The sequence below is a fragment of the Bos javanicus genome, chromosome 5, assembly GCF_032452875.1.
Source record: "Bos javanicus breed banteng chromosome 5, ARS-OSU_banteng_1.0, whole genome shotgun sequence".
Lineage (NCBI taxonomy): Eukaryota > Metazoa > Chordata > Mammalia > Artiodactyla > Bovidae > Bos > Bos javanicus.
Genome location: NC_083872.1, coordinates 68,904,985 through 68,925,462, shown reverse-complemented (window position 1 = coordinate 68,925,462; position 20,478 = coordinate 68,904,985). Strand labels below are relative to the sequence as shown.

Here is a 20,478-nt window from a genome sequence, read left to right as displayed (position 1 = left end):
CAGTCTTCCAAGCACCACTTTATTGGAGAGACTGTTCTCCATTATTTATTCTTGCCTCCTTTCTTGTAAATTAATTGGCCATAAATGCGTGAGCTTATTTCTGGGCTTTCTATTCTGTTCTATTGATCTATATGTCTGTTTTTGTGCCAGTAACATACTTTTTTGATTACTGTAACATTGTGGTATAGTCTGAAGTCTGGGAGTGTGATTCTTTCAGCTTCGTTCTGCTATCAGGATTGCTTTGGCTATTCGAGGTCTTTTGTGTTTCCATACAAATAAAATTTTTTTGTTCTAGTTTTGTGGAAAATGCTATTGGTAATTTGATAGGCATTACTTTGAATCTATAGATTGCCTTGAGTAGTATGGTCCTTTTAACAATATTGGTTCTTCCAGTCCAAGAACACGGTGTATCTTTTCATCTGTTCTATGTTGCCTTCAATTTCTTTCATCAGCATCTTATAGTTTTAATGGACTTTGTTCTTATAGGCAACTATTTGTGGATTAGTTTGAGCCTTACAAGGCTTGGCTTTAAGCTTCATTGGAATAGATTTATAATAGCCGTTACACTATTGTGTAATGAAATAAAAACAAAAATAAACAAATGGGCTTCCCTGGTGGCTCAGATGGTAAAGCGTCTGCCTGCAGTGCGGGAGACCTAGGTTTGATCCCTGGGTTGGGAAGATCCCCTGGAGAAGGAAGTTGCAGCGCACTCCAGTACTCTTGCCTGGAAAATCCCATGGACGGAGGAGCCTGGTAGGCTACAGTCCATGGGGTCGCAAAGAGCTGGACACGACTGAGTGACTTCACTCTTCAGTGCTACTAGTGCTACTGCCAAGAAGTGACCTTCTCTGGTCTTCACTAAATGTTTTCAGGGTTCAAATAGGCCCTCTTCTCTAGGGGTTAGATCTCAAATGACTTCTACCCCTTTTTAAACTCGGGAATTTTTCAGTTTACAGCTCTCCCGTTAGTCTAGCCTTGTGGAGTTCGCCCTATGCGTGCATGGCTTGGTGTTCAGTTTGCAAGCTCTTTCTCCAGTAGCTTCCTCTTCTCCAGTGTTCTGCCCTGTGAATTCCTGCTGCTTTAGACCCACTCTGCTAGAGAATTCTCTCTTTCTGAGCTGTGGTCTGAAATGTGTCTTTAGTTAGAAAGTGGCTCAACAGTACAGAATCCACCTGCAATGCAGGAGATGTAGGTTCAATCTCTGGGTCAGGAAGATCCCTTGGAGAAGGAAATGACAACCCACTCCGGTATTCTTGCCTGGGAAATCCCGTGGATAGAGGAGCCTGGCAGGCGACAGTCCATGGGGTCGCAAAAGAGTCAGACATAACTGAGCGACAGTTCACTACTTCACAGTACAGTGCTTCAGGCTATTGTAGGGCTTATCTCATTTCTTTCCCCTGTCTCAGGGATCACAGAACTGTAATAATAGTCATCAGTGTCCTGAAAGCAGCTTATTATCTATCTATATATATGTAAATCTTACAGTGATTTCTGAAAACACGTTTTAGATTTTGCTCAGAGATAGCATATACGAAGCAAGCCAAGCCAAGCCAAAGTCAGTAAGCTTTGCTGAACTCTCTAGGAAAGCATAACAAGAATGAGGAGAGGATAATTGTGATCAAGTAAGACAGGCTACCACGAGAGGTATTAAAAAAATCATGGTAGTCTGTTACCTAAGTATATCACAAATAAAAGTATGTTAATGGCAGTGATGATTATGATGGTAGTAAGTGTTCAGTAAATGTTAGCTATGTGCCAGGGCACTATTGTAGTTCAATTACGTGAGTTAATTCTCTTAAGACTTATAATAACCTCATGAAATAGTTATAAATTTTGCCATTTTATAGATAAGGAAATAGAAGTGCATAGAAGTTAAATTTCTTGTCCAAGTTAAGTTGTAACATCCGCATATGAAATGAGGAAGTCTGGTCAAACTGTGGTTAATATAGTATACTATATTCTGTCTTGACATAATGAAGGTTCTGAGGAATTTTGCAGTGAAGAAATCCATTTATCTTTATTAGACCTAGTATTTCATTTTTATTTTGGAGCTTGTAACACTATTCAGGATGGGGAGGATATCTGTTATCAATTGATTGGCCAGTGTTCTATGGAATGCATATGCTGTAAGTTGCTGATGGGTAAAAACAATATCCTATTGGTCTGTATAGTTTGGCGATTGGAGCGCTAACTTTGGTGTCAAACAGATGTCCTTTTCTCCCAATTTTTGCTATTTCTTGGGGCTTCCCAGGTGGCTTATTGGTTAAGAATCCACCTGCCAGTACAGGAGATACAGGAGATGAGGGTTCAATCCCTGGGTCAGGAAGATCCCCTGGAGAAGGGACTGGTAACCCATGCCAGTATTCTTGCCTGGGAAATTCCATGGACTGAGGAGCCTGGTGGGCTACAGTCCAGGGAGTTGAAAAGAGTTGGACATGACTAAGCAACTGAGCACACACACACGCATGTACTCTTAAACTCCTAAGCCTCATTTCTTTATAAGGTAGGAATGAGTTTCTACCTCATACGTTTAAGGACAAATTAAGTGAGATAATGAGCACAGAGCTTTTAGCACAGTACTTGGTAAATGGTAGGAGCCAAGTAAGTCTTTTAACTGTTGTTTTTCTTCTTCTTGTTCACTTCTAGGTCACGTAACTATTTCAATAAATGTTGAATTAATATATTAGTTTTCAGTTACATTATGTAACATTTTTACCTTATCTATAGTTTTCACTTTGAAATTTATATAAAGTATATATATAGCGTGAGTATGTTTGATAATATGTCTTCTGGCAAACTTTTAATATTTACATGTGCTACATGGTTAGAAGAGAGATTGAAATGTTGTCTTTTCTAATTTTAGAGACATACTACTACATTCCTCCGTTAGTTGGTGTCGTTTTCTTGGCTCTAACTCCTATCTGGATTATAATAGCTGCCAAACATCCAGCCACAAGGACAGTTCTCCACTCAGGCTGGGAGCCTGTCATAACTGCTATGGTTATAAGTAGGTTAGTATTAAAGTGTGTGTGTTTGTGGGTTATTATATATGCATATATCTGTGTATATATTAAAGCAAACCAATTGCCTATTTTTATTTCTCAGGTCTGTCATTTTGTGTAGCCAGCTCTTTATTATCCCAGGTGATTGAGATATAAGTGACAAGGATTACTGAAATCAGCAGTTTCATACCTTTCCCCAACCAAATCCTAACGAGACTGATGATTAAAATCCAGTGGTGTTTTTATCTTTGTGTGAGTTTTAACCTGACAAGGACATTGCTTATTTTGAACACTAAGTTGCTCAAGTAAATATCAGAAAACCTTAGAAATGTACATACAGCTGGATTACTCCACTTCTAGGACTCTGACAGGACTTAAAAGATATACTTATGGATATATGCAAATGATTGAATTGTAAGAATATTCATCACAGTGGAATTTTTAATAACAAAAAGAGAAGGAGAATAATTGTGAATAATGATTTCACTGTTTTAATAAAGTGAAACCTAAATATTTCACCAAAAGTTGGAATGCTATCACCAGATTGGCAGGAGAGGGCAAGGAAGGGAATTATGAAGGGACTTCAGCGGGGAGGGAAGAGAAAGAGAGACTAAATGCTCATCCCGCTGTTGGACGTCATTAGGTAAATGTCTGAAATGAAAAATCAAGGAATAGCAGTATAAACATACTGTTTAGAAATAGAGGAGTAAATGTCAGAAGAAACAGTTAAAGAAGTTAAAAAGAATTGCTAGTGGAGAGCAGGACGTGGGGTTAGGGCTAGGGACTATGTTATATGCTTCGTGGTACTTTCACCTTTTAAATGATGCATATATGTTTGTTTGATAAAAATACAATTTAATAAAAGTGAAACACTCTTGCCTGGAAAATCCCATGGACGGAGGAGCCTGGTAGGCTGCAGTCCATGGGGTCTCGAAGAGTCGGACACAACTGAGTGACTGCACTTTCACTTTTCACTTTCATGCATTGGAGAAGGAAATGGCAACCCACTCCAGTGTTGTTGCCTGGAGAATCCCAGGGATGGGGGAGCCTGGTAGGCTGCCGTCTATGGAGTCACACAGAGTCAGACACGACTGAGCGACTTCACTTTCATTGTTCACTTTCATGCATTGGAGAGGGAAATGGCAACCCACTCCAGTGTTGTTGCCTGGAGAATCCCAGGGACGGGGGAGCCTGGTAGGCTGCCGTCTATGGAGTCGCACAGAGTCAGACACGACTGAAGTGACCTAGCAGTAGCAGCAGAAGCACTTTTACAATTTGAGTTTTTATTTTTTAAAAATATACATGTTTAAAAATGTTTCGAAGTCTGTATATCAACATGGTAACAGTATAACTCTGAATGATGTAACTATGGTTGATTTTTATTTTATTCTTTTTGTTTGTATTTTCTATCTTTTCTATAAGTTTTATTGCCTGGGTAATACAACTATTTAAAAATGTATTTTAGCAAGTGTTCCTTTTTTCTGCACAGCATTATCTATGTGTTTTGGCAGGGATATTTATTCTTTGACACTTAACTACTTTATTCTAGGAAATATGTATTTTTTTAAATTAGGGCATAAAATAGTAAAATATTTCTAAGGATAACTATTTTTAGACTTTATAGTATACCGTTTTATGGGAACTCCTAGAAGAATAAGCATATTAAGCCTTTGAATTATTCAAGAACTAAAATAATAAAGATCTAATAATGAATTTTTAAAAATAATTTCCTAGTATTATCTGGTAGTGGTAAGTACATTAGATCTGATACTTTGACCATCAACCCTGTTCTGTGACAACATATGGTTCATTTTTCTGTAATGTGGATTTAAACCACAGGATCCCAGGAAATATTGGGACCAACACTGTTTTATATAATACCAGGTAGACCAACAGACTGAAGTTAACCAATTGATAATGGTCTTGGAAACAACAAAAATCTCCAAGCTCCATTGAGATATTGATAGTATGTCTTGCCACTATATAAAAAGAAAAAAGTATGTTACTTTTCTGGACCTCTGTTCTCCAGGTCAGCTCCTCCTCTGGCTACAACTCATTACTTTAACTTAGCAATGATAAGATGCTGTCATGTACTATATCTAATGTGAACAGAATAAAAGTCATCCCTTAGTGGCTTGCTTACTTCAAATGTAAAAAAATACTCTTTAAAAACATTTTAAATTATAAAGATAATAAAATGCACATGATTTAAAAAAAAACAAATAAGCACAGAAGGATATTAAGTAACCATGAGTCTCCTGTCAGTCTCAGCCCTAGGGATAGACATTGTTAGTAATTTCTTATATGCTCTTCCAGACATTTTAGTGCACTGAAAGTATGTTTTTTTTTTCTTTTTACAAATAGCATATGTAAATACACAGACCAGAAGGAGAGCCCTGAAATGTGGGGCTACATCTTATGCCATGTTTTATTATCAACATTTTACTTTTGACATTGATTTTTACTGTTAATATCTTTTCTTTTTATTCAATTTTTAAAATAGCTAAATATTTATTTTTAAAACTAGAAGTGTTTATATATAAAAAAACAATTTCAAATTAGTCCATGTCCTTTCCTCTTCCCTAAATTACATGATTTTATATCTTTCAGCATTGGGGGCCTTATTCTGGACACAACTGTATCTGATCCAAACTTGGTTGGGATTGTTGTTTACACACCAGTTATTAATGGTAAGAATTACTGTTTCATAACGATGTAGTATCTCTTGGTATTCTTAGGTATGAACAGGAATCTTTGAATTCAGAGGTCTCTCTTTCATTTTATTTCTATCCATTTAGTAAATAAATAAATGTTGTATCTATTTTGTTTTCAGTACCAGGTTGTTGCTTGTGGTAGAAATTACATTCCATGTTCTCAGTATACAGAACATACTTTTGAAAAAAACTCTTACTTAATCTTATCTCTAGATATTAATTTAAGAGTCAAACATACTTGATTTTTAAAGTTACTGTGCAGAATGAAAAAAAAAAGTGTTAGTCACTCACTTATGTTTGACTCTGTGACCCCATGGACTGTAGCTCCTCTGTCTATGGAATTCTCTAGCCAAGAATATTGGAGCCGGTAGCCACTCCCTTTTCCAGGGGATCTCCCGACCCAGGGATTGAACCTGGGTCTCCTGCACTGCAGGCAGATTCTTTACCATCTGAGCCACATAGGATATTTCCGTAGTCTATTATTATTTACTTTGGGCTTATCTTATATGCTGTCTTACATTGTTTTGTTGCTGCCCTCGTCAATCTTTGTGGCTAAATTAGATTTAGCTAGATTTAAGCATTGCTGAAGTCAATTCAGCCCATTAAAATCTATCATTCCTGTGCTGATCCTTTTCAGATCTGCTTTATGTTTTTTCTTATCTATAAAATGGGAATTATAATAGTTAAATTCACAGGGATTTTTTAATAAATTCCATTTAAAATACCATTTTAAAAAGATAATTTTAATCCAGTCCCACTGGCTTTAGGGCTGGCTGTCATTAAACTAGATTTCATGATAACCTAAGCCAATATAATTTAAAATAATTCTTCCTGGAGGAAACTATATCAGAGGATATAACATTTACTATAAATCACTTTATATATTTATAGATAAGAAAGTATGTTCTACAGAGGCAAATTCTCTAAAATCTAATTTTATATCTAAAATTTTTTTTAAAAATTATTTATTTTCCTGTATCCAGCCTTAGTTGTGGCACATGAGGTCTCCATTGCCACACACCAGTTCTCTAGTTGTGTGGGTTCTTAGTTGCTCTGAATCATGTGGAATCTTAGTTCCCCAACCAGGGATGGAACCCATGTCCCCTGAATTGCAAGATGGATTCTTAACTGCTCAGCCACTAGAGAAGTCCCCATATCTAAAATTTTTACTTAACATTTTAATTTTTCAGTAAATGAATAAATTGCAAAGAAAGCAATGGCACCCCACTCCAGTACTCTTGCCTAGAAAATCCCATGGATGGAGGAGCGTTTTCACTTTCATGCATTGGAGAAGGAAATGGCAACCCACTCCAGTGTTCTTGCTTGGAGAATCCCAGGGACGGGGGAGCCTGGTGGGCTGCCGTCTCTGGGGTCGCACAGAGTCAGACACGACTGAAGCGACTTAGCAGCAGCAGCAACAGAGATGCCCCTTCCAATTTTCCTGATACCAACATTCTCCCTGCCCGTAAAATCACAAAACTATTTGATTCTACCTGGTTCGTCATCCTCTTTGAATAGATAATGACCAAAACTTGTCTATTTGTACATTAACATAATTTATTTGTTTATTTATTTATATAACAAGTATGTCTTACCACTTTAGTCCACTAATATCTCAGTCCAGCCATCAGTCAAGTAATAAAGTAGCCTTCTTGACTCACTCCCTATTCAATACAAATTGAATGTCACTAGAAGACTGGTCTACCTTAAGCATTGTTTTTATTACATTAGTTTTAAGATAATGGGATTTAACAGTGATTTTCTCCTGCCTGTCCAATCAAATTAGAATTTTTCTCCCTAGCTATCAAGACTCCCTATATGCATACAACTATATCCTTCATCATGATTTGATTCTTGTATTGTGGTCGTACTGAGATGTAATTTTCACTGCCTGGAATAGCTACTACTTTCTTTCCCCCTGTTCAAATCCTTTTCAATGACTATTATTTGATGAGTTTACTAGGATAAATATTATCCAACAATGACTGTTAGAACTGTGTTGCCCAGCTAGAACCATGCTGCCCAGCATTTTAATGAGAAATTTAACTTAAATTACAACCCCTTTAGTAGTAAGATTTTAGTTTCTCTGTGATTTCACCTTCCATAAGAAACAGTTTGCTGAAGTGCTATCTTTGGAAGTCTGTGTATGGTCTGGCATGGTGGTAAATCTTTTTCTTTATCTCAGTAAGTAAACCTCTTAGTTGGGTATCACTGTAAACTCTTTCTAGTGTTAAATGCTGTTCATTAAAAACATTGATAGAGAAGAGTCATTCCACATTCCTCAGAGAAAGTGGAACTTCTGAGAATTGAATTTCATTTAAAATGTGCTAAGGCATGTACTATTTAAAAGATCCCTGTTTTGTCATAGTCTTTATCATATCATTATCATCATCATTTGCTATTTAGTAAGCCCCTACTATGTGGCAAATGACTTTTAGGTCTTCTATGCATACTATTTAATCCTCAAATAAAGATAAGGAGTCATATCTAGGGTATCTTTTAAATTTTATTAACAACTCTCAGAACCAGTAACGTTTTCTAAAATATATTTCCTGTAACAATAGTTCTCGACATGTTAATAAGTATAATTTGAAAAGTGAGTTCTGTGGTCAGCTAAGTTTGGAAAACATTGGGTTAAAAATATTTCTTTTCCACAGAATTTCATAAAGTTTTTTCCATGCTAATATATGATGTGAACCTCCCCTTCTGGTACATATGTTGTCCAGGAGTTAGAATTTCTGAATCTAACCTTCCTTCTAACCTTCTTTCCAGACCATACTTTGAGAACTACTAATCTAGGGCTTATTATATCTTTATCACAGTCTCTTTCAAACAGCAATATACTACTTTACATAAAGGATAAAAACCTTATCTCTTATCCTTTATGTATAAGAACCTTATGTCTTATCCTTTTGCAATTTCACTCTTTCTTATGAGCTCTTTTTGTCATACATTCTACTTTGTTATAAACCCTGTAACATTTTTGCTTTCCACAGTTATTTTTTTAAAAGATTAAAACTGAGGGGTTGGTATCTTTTTATATTTCCCTATATATTTAACCAAGACCAAGGTAAAAGAAACCCAAGTAAGACGGTAGGTGTTGCAAGAGGGCATCAGAGGGCAGACACACTGAAACCATACTCACAGAAAACTAGTCAATCTAATCACACTAGGACCACAGCCTTGTCTAACTCAATAAAACTAAGCTATGCCCGTGGGGCAACCCAAGATGGGCGGGTCATGGTAGAGAGATCTGACAGGATGTGGTCCACTGGAGAAGGGAATGGCAAACCACTTCAGTATTCTTGCCTTGAGAACCCCATGAACAGTATGAAAAGGCAAAATGATAGGATACTGAAAGAGAAACTCCCCAGGTCAATAGGTGCCCAATATGCTACTGGAGATCAGAGGAGAAATAACTCCAGAAAGAATGAAGGGATGGAGCCAAAGCAAAAAGAATACCCAGCTGTGGATGTGACTGGTGATAGAAGCAAGGTCCAATGCTGTAAAGAGCAATATTGCATAGGAACCTGGAATGTCAGGTCCATGAATCAAGGCAAATTGGAAGTGGTCAAACAAGAGATGGCAAGAGTGAATGTCAACATTTTAGGAATCAGCGAACTGAAATGGACTGGAATGGATGAATTTAACTCAGATGACCATTATATCTACTATTGTGGGCAGGAATCCCTCAGAAGAAATGGAGTAGCCATCATGGTCAACAAAAGAGTCTGAAATGCAGTACTTGGATGCAATCTCAAAAATGACAGAATGATCTCTGTTCACTTCCAAGGCAAACCATTCAATATCACAGTAATCCAAGTCTATGCCCCAACCAGTAACACTGAAGAAGCTGAAGTTGAATGGTTCTATGAAGACCTACAAGACCTTTTAGAACTAACACCCAAAAAAGATGTCCTTTTCATTATAGGGGACTGGAATGCAAAAGTAGGAAGTCAAGAAACACCTGGAGTAACAGGCAAATTTGTCCTTGGAATACAGAATGAAGCAGGGCAAAGACTAATAGAGTTTTGCCAAGAAAATGTACTGGTCATAACAAACACCCTCTTCCAACAACACAAGAGAAGACTGTATACATGGACATCACCAGATGGTCAATACTGAAATCAGATTGATTATATTCTTTGCAGCCAAAGATGGAGAAGCTCTATACAGTCAGCAAAAACAAGACCAGGAGCTGACTGTGGCTCAGACCATGAACTCCTTATTGCCAAATTCAGACTTAAATTGAAGAAAGTAGGGAAAACCACTAGACCATTCAGGTATGACCTAAATCAAATCCCTTATGATTATACAGTGGAAGTGAGAAATAGATTTAAGGGCTTAGATCTGATAGATAGAGTGCCTGATGAACTATGGAATGAGGTTCGTGACATTGTACAGGAGACAGGGATCAAGACCATTCCCATAGAAAAGAAATGCAAAAAAGCAAAATGGCTGTCTGGAGAGGCCTTACAAATATCTGTGAAAAGAAGAGACGCGAAAAGCAAAGGAGAAAAGGAAAGATATAAACATCTGAATGCAGAGTTCCAAAGAATAGTAAGAAGACATAAGAAAGCCTTCTTCAGCCATCAATGCAAAGAAATAGAGGAAAACAACAGAATGGGAAAGACTAGAGATCTCTTCAAGAAAATCAGAGACACCAAAGGAACATTTCATGCAAAGATGGGCTCGATAAACGACAGAAATGGTATGGACCTAACAGAAGCAGAAGATAGTAAGAAGAGATGGCAAGAATACACAGAAGAACTGTACAAAAAAGATCTTCACGACCAAAATAATCACGATGGTGTGATCACTGACCTAGAGCCAGACATCCTGGAATGTGAAGTCAAGTGGGCCTTAGAAAGCATCACTACGAACAAAGCTAGCGGAGGTGATAGAATTCCAGTTGAGCTATTACAAATCCTGAAAGACGATGCTGTGAAAGTGCTGCACTCAGTATGCCAGCAAATTTGGAAAACTCAGCAGTGGCCACAGGACTGGAAAAGGTCAGTTTTCATTCCAGTCCCAAAGAAAGGCAATGCCAAAGAATGCTCAATTGTACTGCACAATTGTACTCATCTCACACGCTGGTAAAGTAATGGTCAAAATTCTCCAAGCCAGGCTTCAGCAATATGTGAACCGTGAACTTCCTGATGTTCAAGCTGGTTTTAGAAAAGGCAGAGGAACCAGAGATCAAATTGCCAACATCCGCTGGATCATGGAAAAAGCAAGAGAGTTCCAGAAAACATCTATTTCTGTTTTATCAACTATGCCAAAGCCTTTGACTGTGTGAGATCACAATAAACTGTGGAAAATTCTGAAAGAGATGGGAATACCAGACCACCTGACCTGCCTCTTGAGAAATTTGTATGCAGGTCAGGAAGCAACAGTTAGAACTGGACATGGAACAACAGACTGGTTCCAAATAGGAAAAGGAGTATGTCAAGGCTGTATATTGTCACCCTGTTTATTTAACTTATATACAGAGTACATCATGAGAAATGCTGGACTGGAAGAAACACAAGCTGGAATCAAGATTGCCAGGAGAAATACCAATAACCTCAGATATGCAGATGACACCACCCTCATGGCAGAAAGTGAAGAGGAACTAAAAAGCCTCTTGATGAAAGTGAAAGTGGAGAGTGAAAAAGTTGGCTTAAAACTCAACATTCAGAAAACGAAGATCATGGCATCCCGTCCCATCACTTCATGGGAAATAGATGGGGAAACAGTGGAAACAGTGTCAGACTTTATTTTTCTGGGCTCCAAAATCACTGCAGATGGTGACTGCAGCCATGAAATTAAAAGACGCTTACTCCTTGGAAGGAAAGTTATGACCAACCTGGATAGCATATTCAAAAGCAGAGACATTACTTTGCCAACAAAGGTTCATCTAGTCAAGGCTGTGGTTATTCCAGTGGTCATGTATGGATATGAGAGTTGGACTGTGAAGAAGGCTGAGTGCCGAAGAATTGATGCTTTTGAACTGTGGTGTTAGAGAAGACTCTTGAGAGTCCCTTGGACTGCAAGGAGATCCAACCAGTCCATTCTGAAGGAGATCAGCCCTGGGATTTCTTTGGAAGGAATGATGCTAAAGCTGAAACTCCAGTACTTTGGCCACCTCATGCAAAGAGTTGACTCATTGGAAAAGACTCTGATGCTGGGAGGGATTGGGGGCAAGAGGACAAGGGGACGACAGAGGATGATATGGCTGGATGGCATCACTGACTCGATGGACGTGAGTCTGGGTGAACTCCAGGAGTTGGTGATGGACAGGGAGGCCTGGCGTGCTGCGATTCATGGGGTCGCAAAGAGTCGGACACGACTGAGCAACTGATCTTATCTGATATATTTAACATTTTCAGCACTCTTCTTTACTTTCTGTAGATTCAGATTTCCATCTAGCTTTGTTTTCCACCTGCCAGAAGTTCCTTTAATGTTTGCTGTAGGGCAGCTGTGCAGAGAAGACAGAGGCTTTAGGCCTGTACCTCCCAGCTTCCTTCTCCTTCCTCTTCTTTTACCCCTCTTCTTAACCTCTTAACCGTAATCTCTACTCTTAACCTTTTCTACTTGTATCCCAGAAGAAGAGTGGACTCTTTCATCTAAGACTGGCCACTTCACCTTTGAAGTCAAGTTTCTCAGTCGTGTCCGACTCTTTGGACCGCATAGACTGTAGCCCACTAGGCTCCTCCATCCATGGAATTTTCTAGGCAAGAGTACTGGAGTGGGTTGCCATTTCCTTCTCCAGGGGATCTTCCCAACCCAGGGATCAAACCCGGGTCTCCCACATCGCGGGCAGACACTTTACCGTCTGAAGCACCAGGGAATCTTTACTAATTCACAATTCCATTACACCCCCACTGGTATTTTTTTGTTGTTTAATAACTATCTTATACACCTGTGGCTGATTCATGTCAATGTATGGCAAAAACCACCACAATATTGAAAAGTAATTAGTCTCCAATTATAATAAATAAATTAATTAAAATTATATTTTAAAATATGAAATAGCTATCCAACAAATTAGATCAGTGTCTGCTATGTACAGCTAGCAGTAAGACAAATTCCCTCTGTTATCATGATGCCTGTAGCTTGATTGAGATAGTGGCTATTTATGTTACAGCATGTAAAGAGCAAACAATTAGTAACTGTTCTGAGCTCTTGGTACCTTATCTGTTGGATGTTACATGACAGGAGAACAACATATATGAAGTGTAATGCTGTGGCTGCCATGAAAACCGTTTACCTGAGTTAAAATGAACTGTTTTACTTAGAGCTTTTACGATAGAGTAATTATAAGACTTCCATTTAATATTAATTTTTGAATTAAAAATATACAATTAAAAAACACTATTTATTGAAAAATATATATCAGTCTTTATTGATCTGCAGTACCTTTTTTGTATATGACACATTTCATGTGTGTGGATGTGTGTGTGGGGGTGAGTGTATGTGGTTATCAGTTTAAAGAAGTCCCCCTCAATTCCTGGTTTGCTAAGCGTTTTTAATAATAAATAATAAAATGCTGAATTTTATCAACTTTTCTGTTTATTCATATAATATAATCATCTTTTTCCTTCATTTATTTGTTAATGTGCTATATGTATTATTTTCAATTATTAAGTCAGTCTTATATTCCTAAGATAAATCTGATTTTTGGTGATGTATTTTACACATTTAGCATTTTGCTGGATTTGGTTTGTCAGCAGATTGATATCTTTTTACATTTATTTTGATTCACAAGATTGGCTTATAATTTTCCTTTTTTATATTGTCATTGTTGGATTTTGAATGCAGAGTTATGCTAGTCTCATTATGTGAGTTTTTAAAAATGTTTTATTGGAGTATAGTTGATTTACAGTGTTGTGTTAGTTTCAGGTGTACAGCAAAGTGAATCAGTTACACATACATCCACTCTTTTTTTTTTAACATTCTAGAGTCTTTTCCCAAATAGGCCATTAGAGAGTACTGAGCAGAATTCCCTGTGCTATACAGCAGTTTCTTATTAGTTATTTTATATAGACTAGTACTCTTCTCTTCTAATGTAAGATTTAATGCTGTGAATTTATAAGTACTACTCTAGGTACCTCCCACAAATCTCAATATGTTGTGTTTTCATTTTCATTAAATCCAGAATATTTTAAAATTTCCTATGTGATTTTTTTTTCTTTGATTTGTGGGTTGTTTGGAAGGGTATTGTTTACTTTCCAGCATTTGGGGGAATTCTCAGATATCTATCTTTTCCCTTGTGGCCAGAAAACATACTTTATATGTTGCAATTATTTCAAATTTATTGAAACTTTTATGGCTCACAGTGTGGTCCATCTGTGTGAATGTTCCCATGTGTATACTTGTAAAAATTATATATTCTGCTATTGTTGGGTGATGTGTCCTATAAATGTCCTTTAGATCAAGTTGATTGATAATATTGTTAAAAAACTTCTTCATAGTTCTGATTTTTTATCAGTGTGGTCTATCAGTTGATGAGAAAAGAGTGGTAAAGTCGCCAAGTTTAAACACAAACTTGCTCATGTCATCATCTCTATGAGACAGGGAGTGTTTTCTCTGTTTTACAGGAAGGCAGCCGAGGCTTTGAGAAGCTAAGTAGCTTGGAGGTGGGAGAGGGTGGTTGACTGGGCACTTTACTATTGGAAGATTGGGGTGGGGTTGGTTGGCCATATCATGGGGAGCCCTCCAAGTTTGGAACATCGAACTTCCGCTCTGGGATGTTAGACTCCTGCCTGCCCCGTGGAACAAAATGAAGGTCTGAAGGAATCCCACTGTTAATTATGCAGACTTCCAGTTCATCCTTATTTTCCATCAGTACCACATAGTGTCTGGTATCCTTGAGGCCTGAGTCTCTCCTGTTCAGTTTCTACAGAAAACATTCCTTTATTCTCCCTCTTGAGCAGAACAGTTTTAAGAATGATGAGAGATTGCAGACATTTGCTTACTCCATTCATTCACAGGCTTTTATTTTTTACAGTGAAAACTTTTATATTTAGAATCAGCCGGCTGGACTCAGTTTAGATGATCCCAATTTTATTGTTGTTGTTGTCCAACTCTCCGCGACCCTATGGACTACAGCCTGCGAGGCTCCTCTGTCCATGGGGATTCAGGCAAGAATATTGGGGTGGGTTGCCATTTCCTTCTCCAGGGGATCTTGCCAACCCAGGTCCCCTGCATCGCAGGCAGATTCTTTACCATCTGAGCCACCAGGGAAGCCCTCATATGAGAGAGGGAGTCAGAAATGGATGCAGTTTCTTTCTCTTTTTTAAAAACTTATTTATTTATGCATTTAATTTTTGGCTATGCTGGGTGTTCGTTGCTGGGTGCAGGCTTTCTCTAGTTGTGGTGAGCGGAAGCTACTCTCTAATTGCAGTGTGCAGGCTTCCAGTTGCAGTGGCTTCTCTTGTAGAGCATGGGCTCTAGAGCATGAGGGCTCCGTAGTTGTGACTCACAGGCTTTAGTTGCTCTGTGACATGTGGGATCTTCTCAGACCAGGAGTGGAACCTGTTCTCCTTGCATTGGCAGGCAGATTCTTAACCACTGGACCACCAGGGAAGTCCTGGATATGATTCCTTGCTGTGTGCCACCAAAGTTGGCTCTCTCAAGTGTTCTGTCCTGCCTGAGTCTATCTCACAAGCACTCACAGCATGCTTGCAGAAACAGTTGACAGTGGGTGTAGACTCCCCTTGTGTCCAGGGCTCACAGATATTCTTAATGATTATTTTAGCTCATGCTCAGCATTCAACAATTTGAAATTTTCAGTTGTTTTTTCTTCCTACTTCTTTTTATGGCTACTATCTCCTTCTCTCATAATCTGTCAAAGTAGAAAGAGTTTGAGTGTCCTAATTCACCCTGTGGGTATTTACCACCCTTTGGAATTAATTTTGCTTCTTGGCATTAACTCCTCTTCCTCAGAGTACATGAGAGGATAATCTAGGTTAAAAGATCACTTTCTTGAGTATTTTTTTTTACTGTCTTATACCAATTTCTTTAGTAATCTTGTCAAGGAATGTTTAACAGGAGGATTCCTACGTGCTGTTTCTCATAAATCCTCTGCTCCTTATCAAGTGGAGCAGCAAGCTGTTCCCAGGACTGAGGTCACTGTATGAGACAGGCTTGGGTCTCCTTCAGTAAACATTCTCCATATGACAAAACTGCTTAGTCTCGATCCTCTTTCTTGAGATATGGATTGTCTCCTGACCTTGTGACCATTATTAATCCCTTGTTCCCTTGGTAACGGTTGCTGTACGTTTGGTTTTCTGATCTTTATTATTGTCAAAAGAAATTTCTTATACAACAGCCTATATATAGTCACAGAAAGATCATTAAAGCACCTTTGCTCCATCAGAGCTTAGGTCCCCATGTCTTTTTTGTTTCTCTCTCTCTGTCTTCCCCCGGCTAATTCTCTGTAGCGTAGAAACCCGTCATGCTCACTCTCCTGCCTGGGCTTCCAAGACCCCCTCAAGAAGGCGCCCTGTGCCTTCATCCCCTTGAGAGGGCTCCCTGTGCCTTCGTGAGCGATGCAAGCCCTGTGTCAAGGGCTTTATTGGTTCTCTGCATAAACCAGGGAATATCAGCCTCTTTCTCTCTTTCACTTTCTTATCGTCGACTCCGGACCACCAGGTCCCAGTCCATTAAAGGACCCCAACAAAATCTGAGAAGACATGTATCAAGCCTTATCTACTTGAATAAGTGTATTAAGATGATAAATGTGAAACATATTTTTACCTAGTTTTATATCTTGATTGTGATAGTAATTTTTAAAAATTACTTATTCTGTTTTCAGACCAAACAGTGAGTTAGATTTGAAAAAACAATGAATGAGTCTTTCATAGCAGGAATTTTATGCCTTTGGAATATCTACATCAACATCAAATAAATCAACACTTCAGAAGAACTCTTTGTTCTGTTTTATTGGCCCAGAGGGTGACATAGAGACATAAATTCAGTTGAATTTGTGCACATTATTGAAAATGCGAAGCTATCTTATTTGTTTTTTCTTCTGTTTCAGGTATTGGTGGTAATTTGGTGGCCATTCAGGCCAGTCGGATTTCTACCTACCTTCATTTACACAGCATTCCAGGAGAACTGCCTGATGAACCCAAAGGTTGTTACCACCCTTTTAGAACTTTTTTTGGTCCAGGTGGGTGCTTGTGGATTTTTGCGTATTTTATTCCTGGAACTCTTCCTCTCTGTGAGTACAGGCAGGCAACATTTGTTGAATACATATTTTGTTTATGAATGTTGCCCAATTTTCTGTTTCTGAGAGCCAGATAGATTTTAAATAGAGTAGATTTTGTTCACTAAATCTCAGTGAACAGCAACAACGAAAGACTGTGGATCAGTTTTGCAATTGTTAAAGAACTTTTTATAGTTTTTCTTTTTTATCTTTCTCTTGGATATCTTGTTTATAAGTTAGGAAAGAAGAACCTTGTGCATATAAGAAAACATTGTTAGGTGATTTAGGGAAGCATACTCTTTCATGGGCTTCCCCAGTGGCTCAGCTGATAAAGAATCTGCCTGCAATGCAGGAGACCTGGGTTTAAGCCTGGGTTGGGAAGATCCCCTGGAGAAGGGCAAGGCAACCCACTCCAGTACTGTTGCCTGGACAATCCCCGTGGACAGAGATGCCTGGCGGGCTACAGTCCTTCGGGTTGCAAAAAGTCGGGCACAACTGAGCAGCTAACCACATAGCACACACTCTTTCGTACATTAATCTTTTGACCTTTGTAAATGTAGGCATTTGATCCCCAACAAGCAGAATGAGAGGGGATAACCTCAGTTACAAGGACATTGTTATGTACCAGGCATATGATATCCAAAAAACTAAACCACTATCTTATTTTATTTTTGACTGCACTGTGTGGCGGGCATGCAGAACTTATGCAACCAGGGATCAAACCTGTGTCCCTGCCGTGGAAGCCCAGTCTTAACCACTGGACCACCAGGGAAGCCTCTAAACTGCAATTTTAAACCTCACAATTCTTGAAAACTTTTTTTTTCTGATGAAAATAAATGTATTGTAATAAGTGTAACTTTTGAATGAGGTTCAGAAATACCCAGTCTTTTAATAGCAGTGAAAGACTTCTAAAGGAAAAATAAAATTAAAACATCTAATGACCAAAAAACCTCTATTAGAAGATGATTAGGTATCATTTAGTTATTAAAATGATCAATAATAAGGAATTAAATGATGTAGGAAAAAATACGTTCCAGTACTTTAAGAACTTCATATTTTTTCTTTTGTCTTCCCTCTGTTTTTATAATGTTATAGTTTGATCAGTGTTCTTCACAGCAAGCTTTCATCAACCACCTTTCATTTAATTAATATATAACATATAGGGAAAATTTCTAAAAATTAAGCAAATTATAAATAGTTAAAATTTATTTTTAGCAATTGAATTTTATGTGATTCTGTGCACTATAGTAGTAATAACTAGAAGTAATTCTCAAATTTTAATAACTATGATCTATTATTCACCAATACATGATTTTGTTTTAACAACTTTTATATTTTATATTACAGGAGTAAATAATAAGTCTGCTCAAGTTCTACTGCTTTTAGTGATACCTGGACATTTAATTTTCCTCTACACTATTCATTTGATGAAAAGTGGTCACACTTCTTTAACTGTGATCTTTGTAGTAGTATACTTATTTGCTGCTGTGTTACAGGTAAGAGAGAAAACCTCTTGTAATTTCTTTTATGTTCAGATTAATGTTAACGTATAACTAAGTCTAAAAGCACAAGAAATATTTTAACATTTTAAAACTCAGCTGAATGCCTTCATATTGATCTTAAAACCAATAACTTTTAATATGATTTGATCAATAGACCTATTGGATTTCCTATTTTCTGGATTCTGTGTCCTCCCTCTCTCCTCTTTTTTTTTTTATTCTCTTCTTTACTATGAATGTGTCTTGGCAGATAAATTCCTGAGGAAGAGTGCTGCATAGGAGAAAAAATTTTGAGTCTTTGCATGTTGTAAAATGCTTTGAATAGGTTGACTGGATATAAAATTCTGTTTCTTTTAATTTTTCTTTTAAAATTTTGAAAGCAAGGAGAAAGCTTCCTTGCTTTTTAACTTCTTCTGTTACTACTGAAAAGAAGAGCAGATGCCATTCTCACTGCTGATCTCATGGTACAAAACTACTTTTATCTTTCTAGAAGTTTCTAGAAAGAAAATCTTTTCCTTTTCCCTGTTGTTTTTAAATTTCTTCTGGTATTTATCTATGAGTTTTAAAGTAATATACCTAAGTTTCTAGTTCATGTTTAATTCCCTTTAGACTTTTGCTAACAAAAGTTGAGGATTTGAGGGCTGGCATAATGCTGTATCTTTCCCATATGGTTATATCACAGTTTGGGGTTAAATTAGTAGTCAGTGTTTCTGTCATTGGGTCTGTCTAAACATCGTTTGGGCTTCCTTGGTGGCTCAGATGGTAAAGAATCTGCCTGTAGTGCAGAAGACCTGGGAGATTACTGAGTTGGGAAGATCCCCTGGAGAAAGGCATGGCAACCCTATCGTGATCTCCAGTGTTCTTGCCTGGAGAGTCCCCATGGATAGAGGAGCCTGGCTAGCTACAGTCCATGGGGTTGCAAAGAGTCAGACATGACCAAGCGACTAACACACACAAGCGTTGTTTACTACAGAGCCAGATAATGTACTATATTTCCTTTTTGTGTATTTTATTTTTCTTAGGGTTAATAATCACTTCTTTTTTCATTTGCCTCATTTTCTAGAAACCCATCCTTAATTTTTTCCAACTGTTCCATCTTTATTTTGGCTTTTTAGCCATGGCTTCTTGCTAAGCTCTGTAGGATTTAGTACCTCCTACTTTGAGAAATCCTAACTTAAGAGATGCATTCAAACAATTCTTTGAAAAAATATCATATGACTTTGGCCTTCAAGGGGTTTGTAGGAGTGGGACTGGAGGATAAGTATGTGGAATTATTAATTTTCCAGTCAAAAGAAACTGCATTGACAGTAATAATGTTAACTAAATTAACTGACATCTACTACGTTACCTATATGACCAGTGTTGTTCTAAGTGCTTTACATGTAGAGACTCATTTTATTCTCACAAGAACTCTATGGGATTTGTTTTTCTGATATAAATCATTGATTTTAAAAGTGAAGTACATGCAAAACAATGCATTGTTTACACAAAGGAAAGATTAAAACTTCTGTTTATGTATGTCTACCTCATTTGTTTAAAATATTTCTTCTGTTTTTATGATTGCTTTACAATAAGCATATTATCACAGTGTTAAGTAAAGTATACTTATTTATACTGAAGGACTGCATAAGCTAAAACTTTTGGAGATTACTGAGTAAAAGTATAGAGATGACAGGGCACAGAACTCAAGCCAGAAAATGGAAGTAATTCATACAGTGGATCTAACTAAAAGAAGAGAAGATGAGAAAAGATTAAAAGGATAGATTAGGACCAATGTAAAAAGGCCTTAAATGCTCAACAAGGGAGACAAGAATCTACTCATAAAGTAACAAAACCCTTGTGACCTTATTGATGTTTTAACTTTTCTATAATGATTTATAGTGCTCGAGATTTTATTAGATGTCACCTGTCAAATCATTCATTCATTTATTCCTTCAGTAAGCCTTCATTCTATTCATGATACTAGATGAAGGTATGGGCTTTAAATCCCAGAATGCATAAATTCAGGCCCTATACTCAAAGACTCACAGCCTGAAGAGAAGACTACTGAACAAACAACTGTATTATAA

The 20,478-nt window shown here is 37.6% G+C and overlaps 1 protein-coding gene across 14 annotated transcripts in view; it reads left to right on the top strand.

Moving 5' to 3' along the window:
• SLC41A2 (solute carrier family 41 member 2) overlaps positions 1 to 20,478 on the top strand; it is a 168,754-nt gene that overhangs the window by 122,425 nt on the left and 25,851 nt on the right. For all 14 annotated transcript variants that reach the window (XM_061417158.1, XM_061417156.1, XM_061417159.1 and 11 more), the window contains 4 exons: positions 2,864 to 3,011; positions 5,613 to 5,692; positions 16,743 to 16,874; positions 18,258 to 18,406. In XM_061417158.1, coding sequence (XP_061273142.1) covers positions 2,864 to 3,011; positions 5,613 to 5,692; positions 16,743 to 16,874; positions 18,258 to 18,406 — 509 coding nt within the window. The remainder of the gene's footprint in view (positions 1 to 2,863; positions 3,012 to 5,612; positions 5,693 to 16,742; positions 16,875 to 18,257; positions 18,407 to 20,478) is intronic.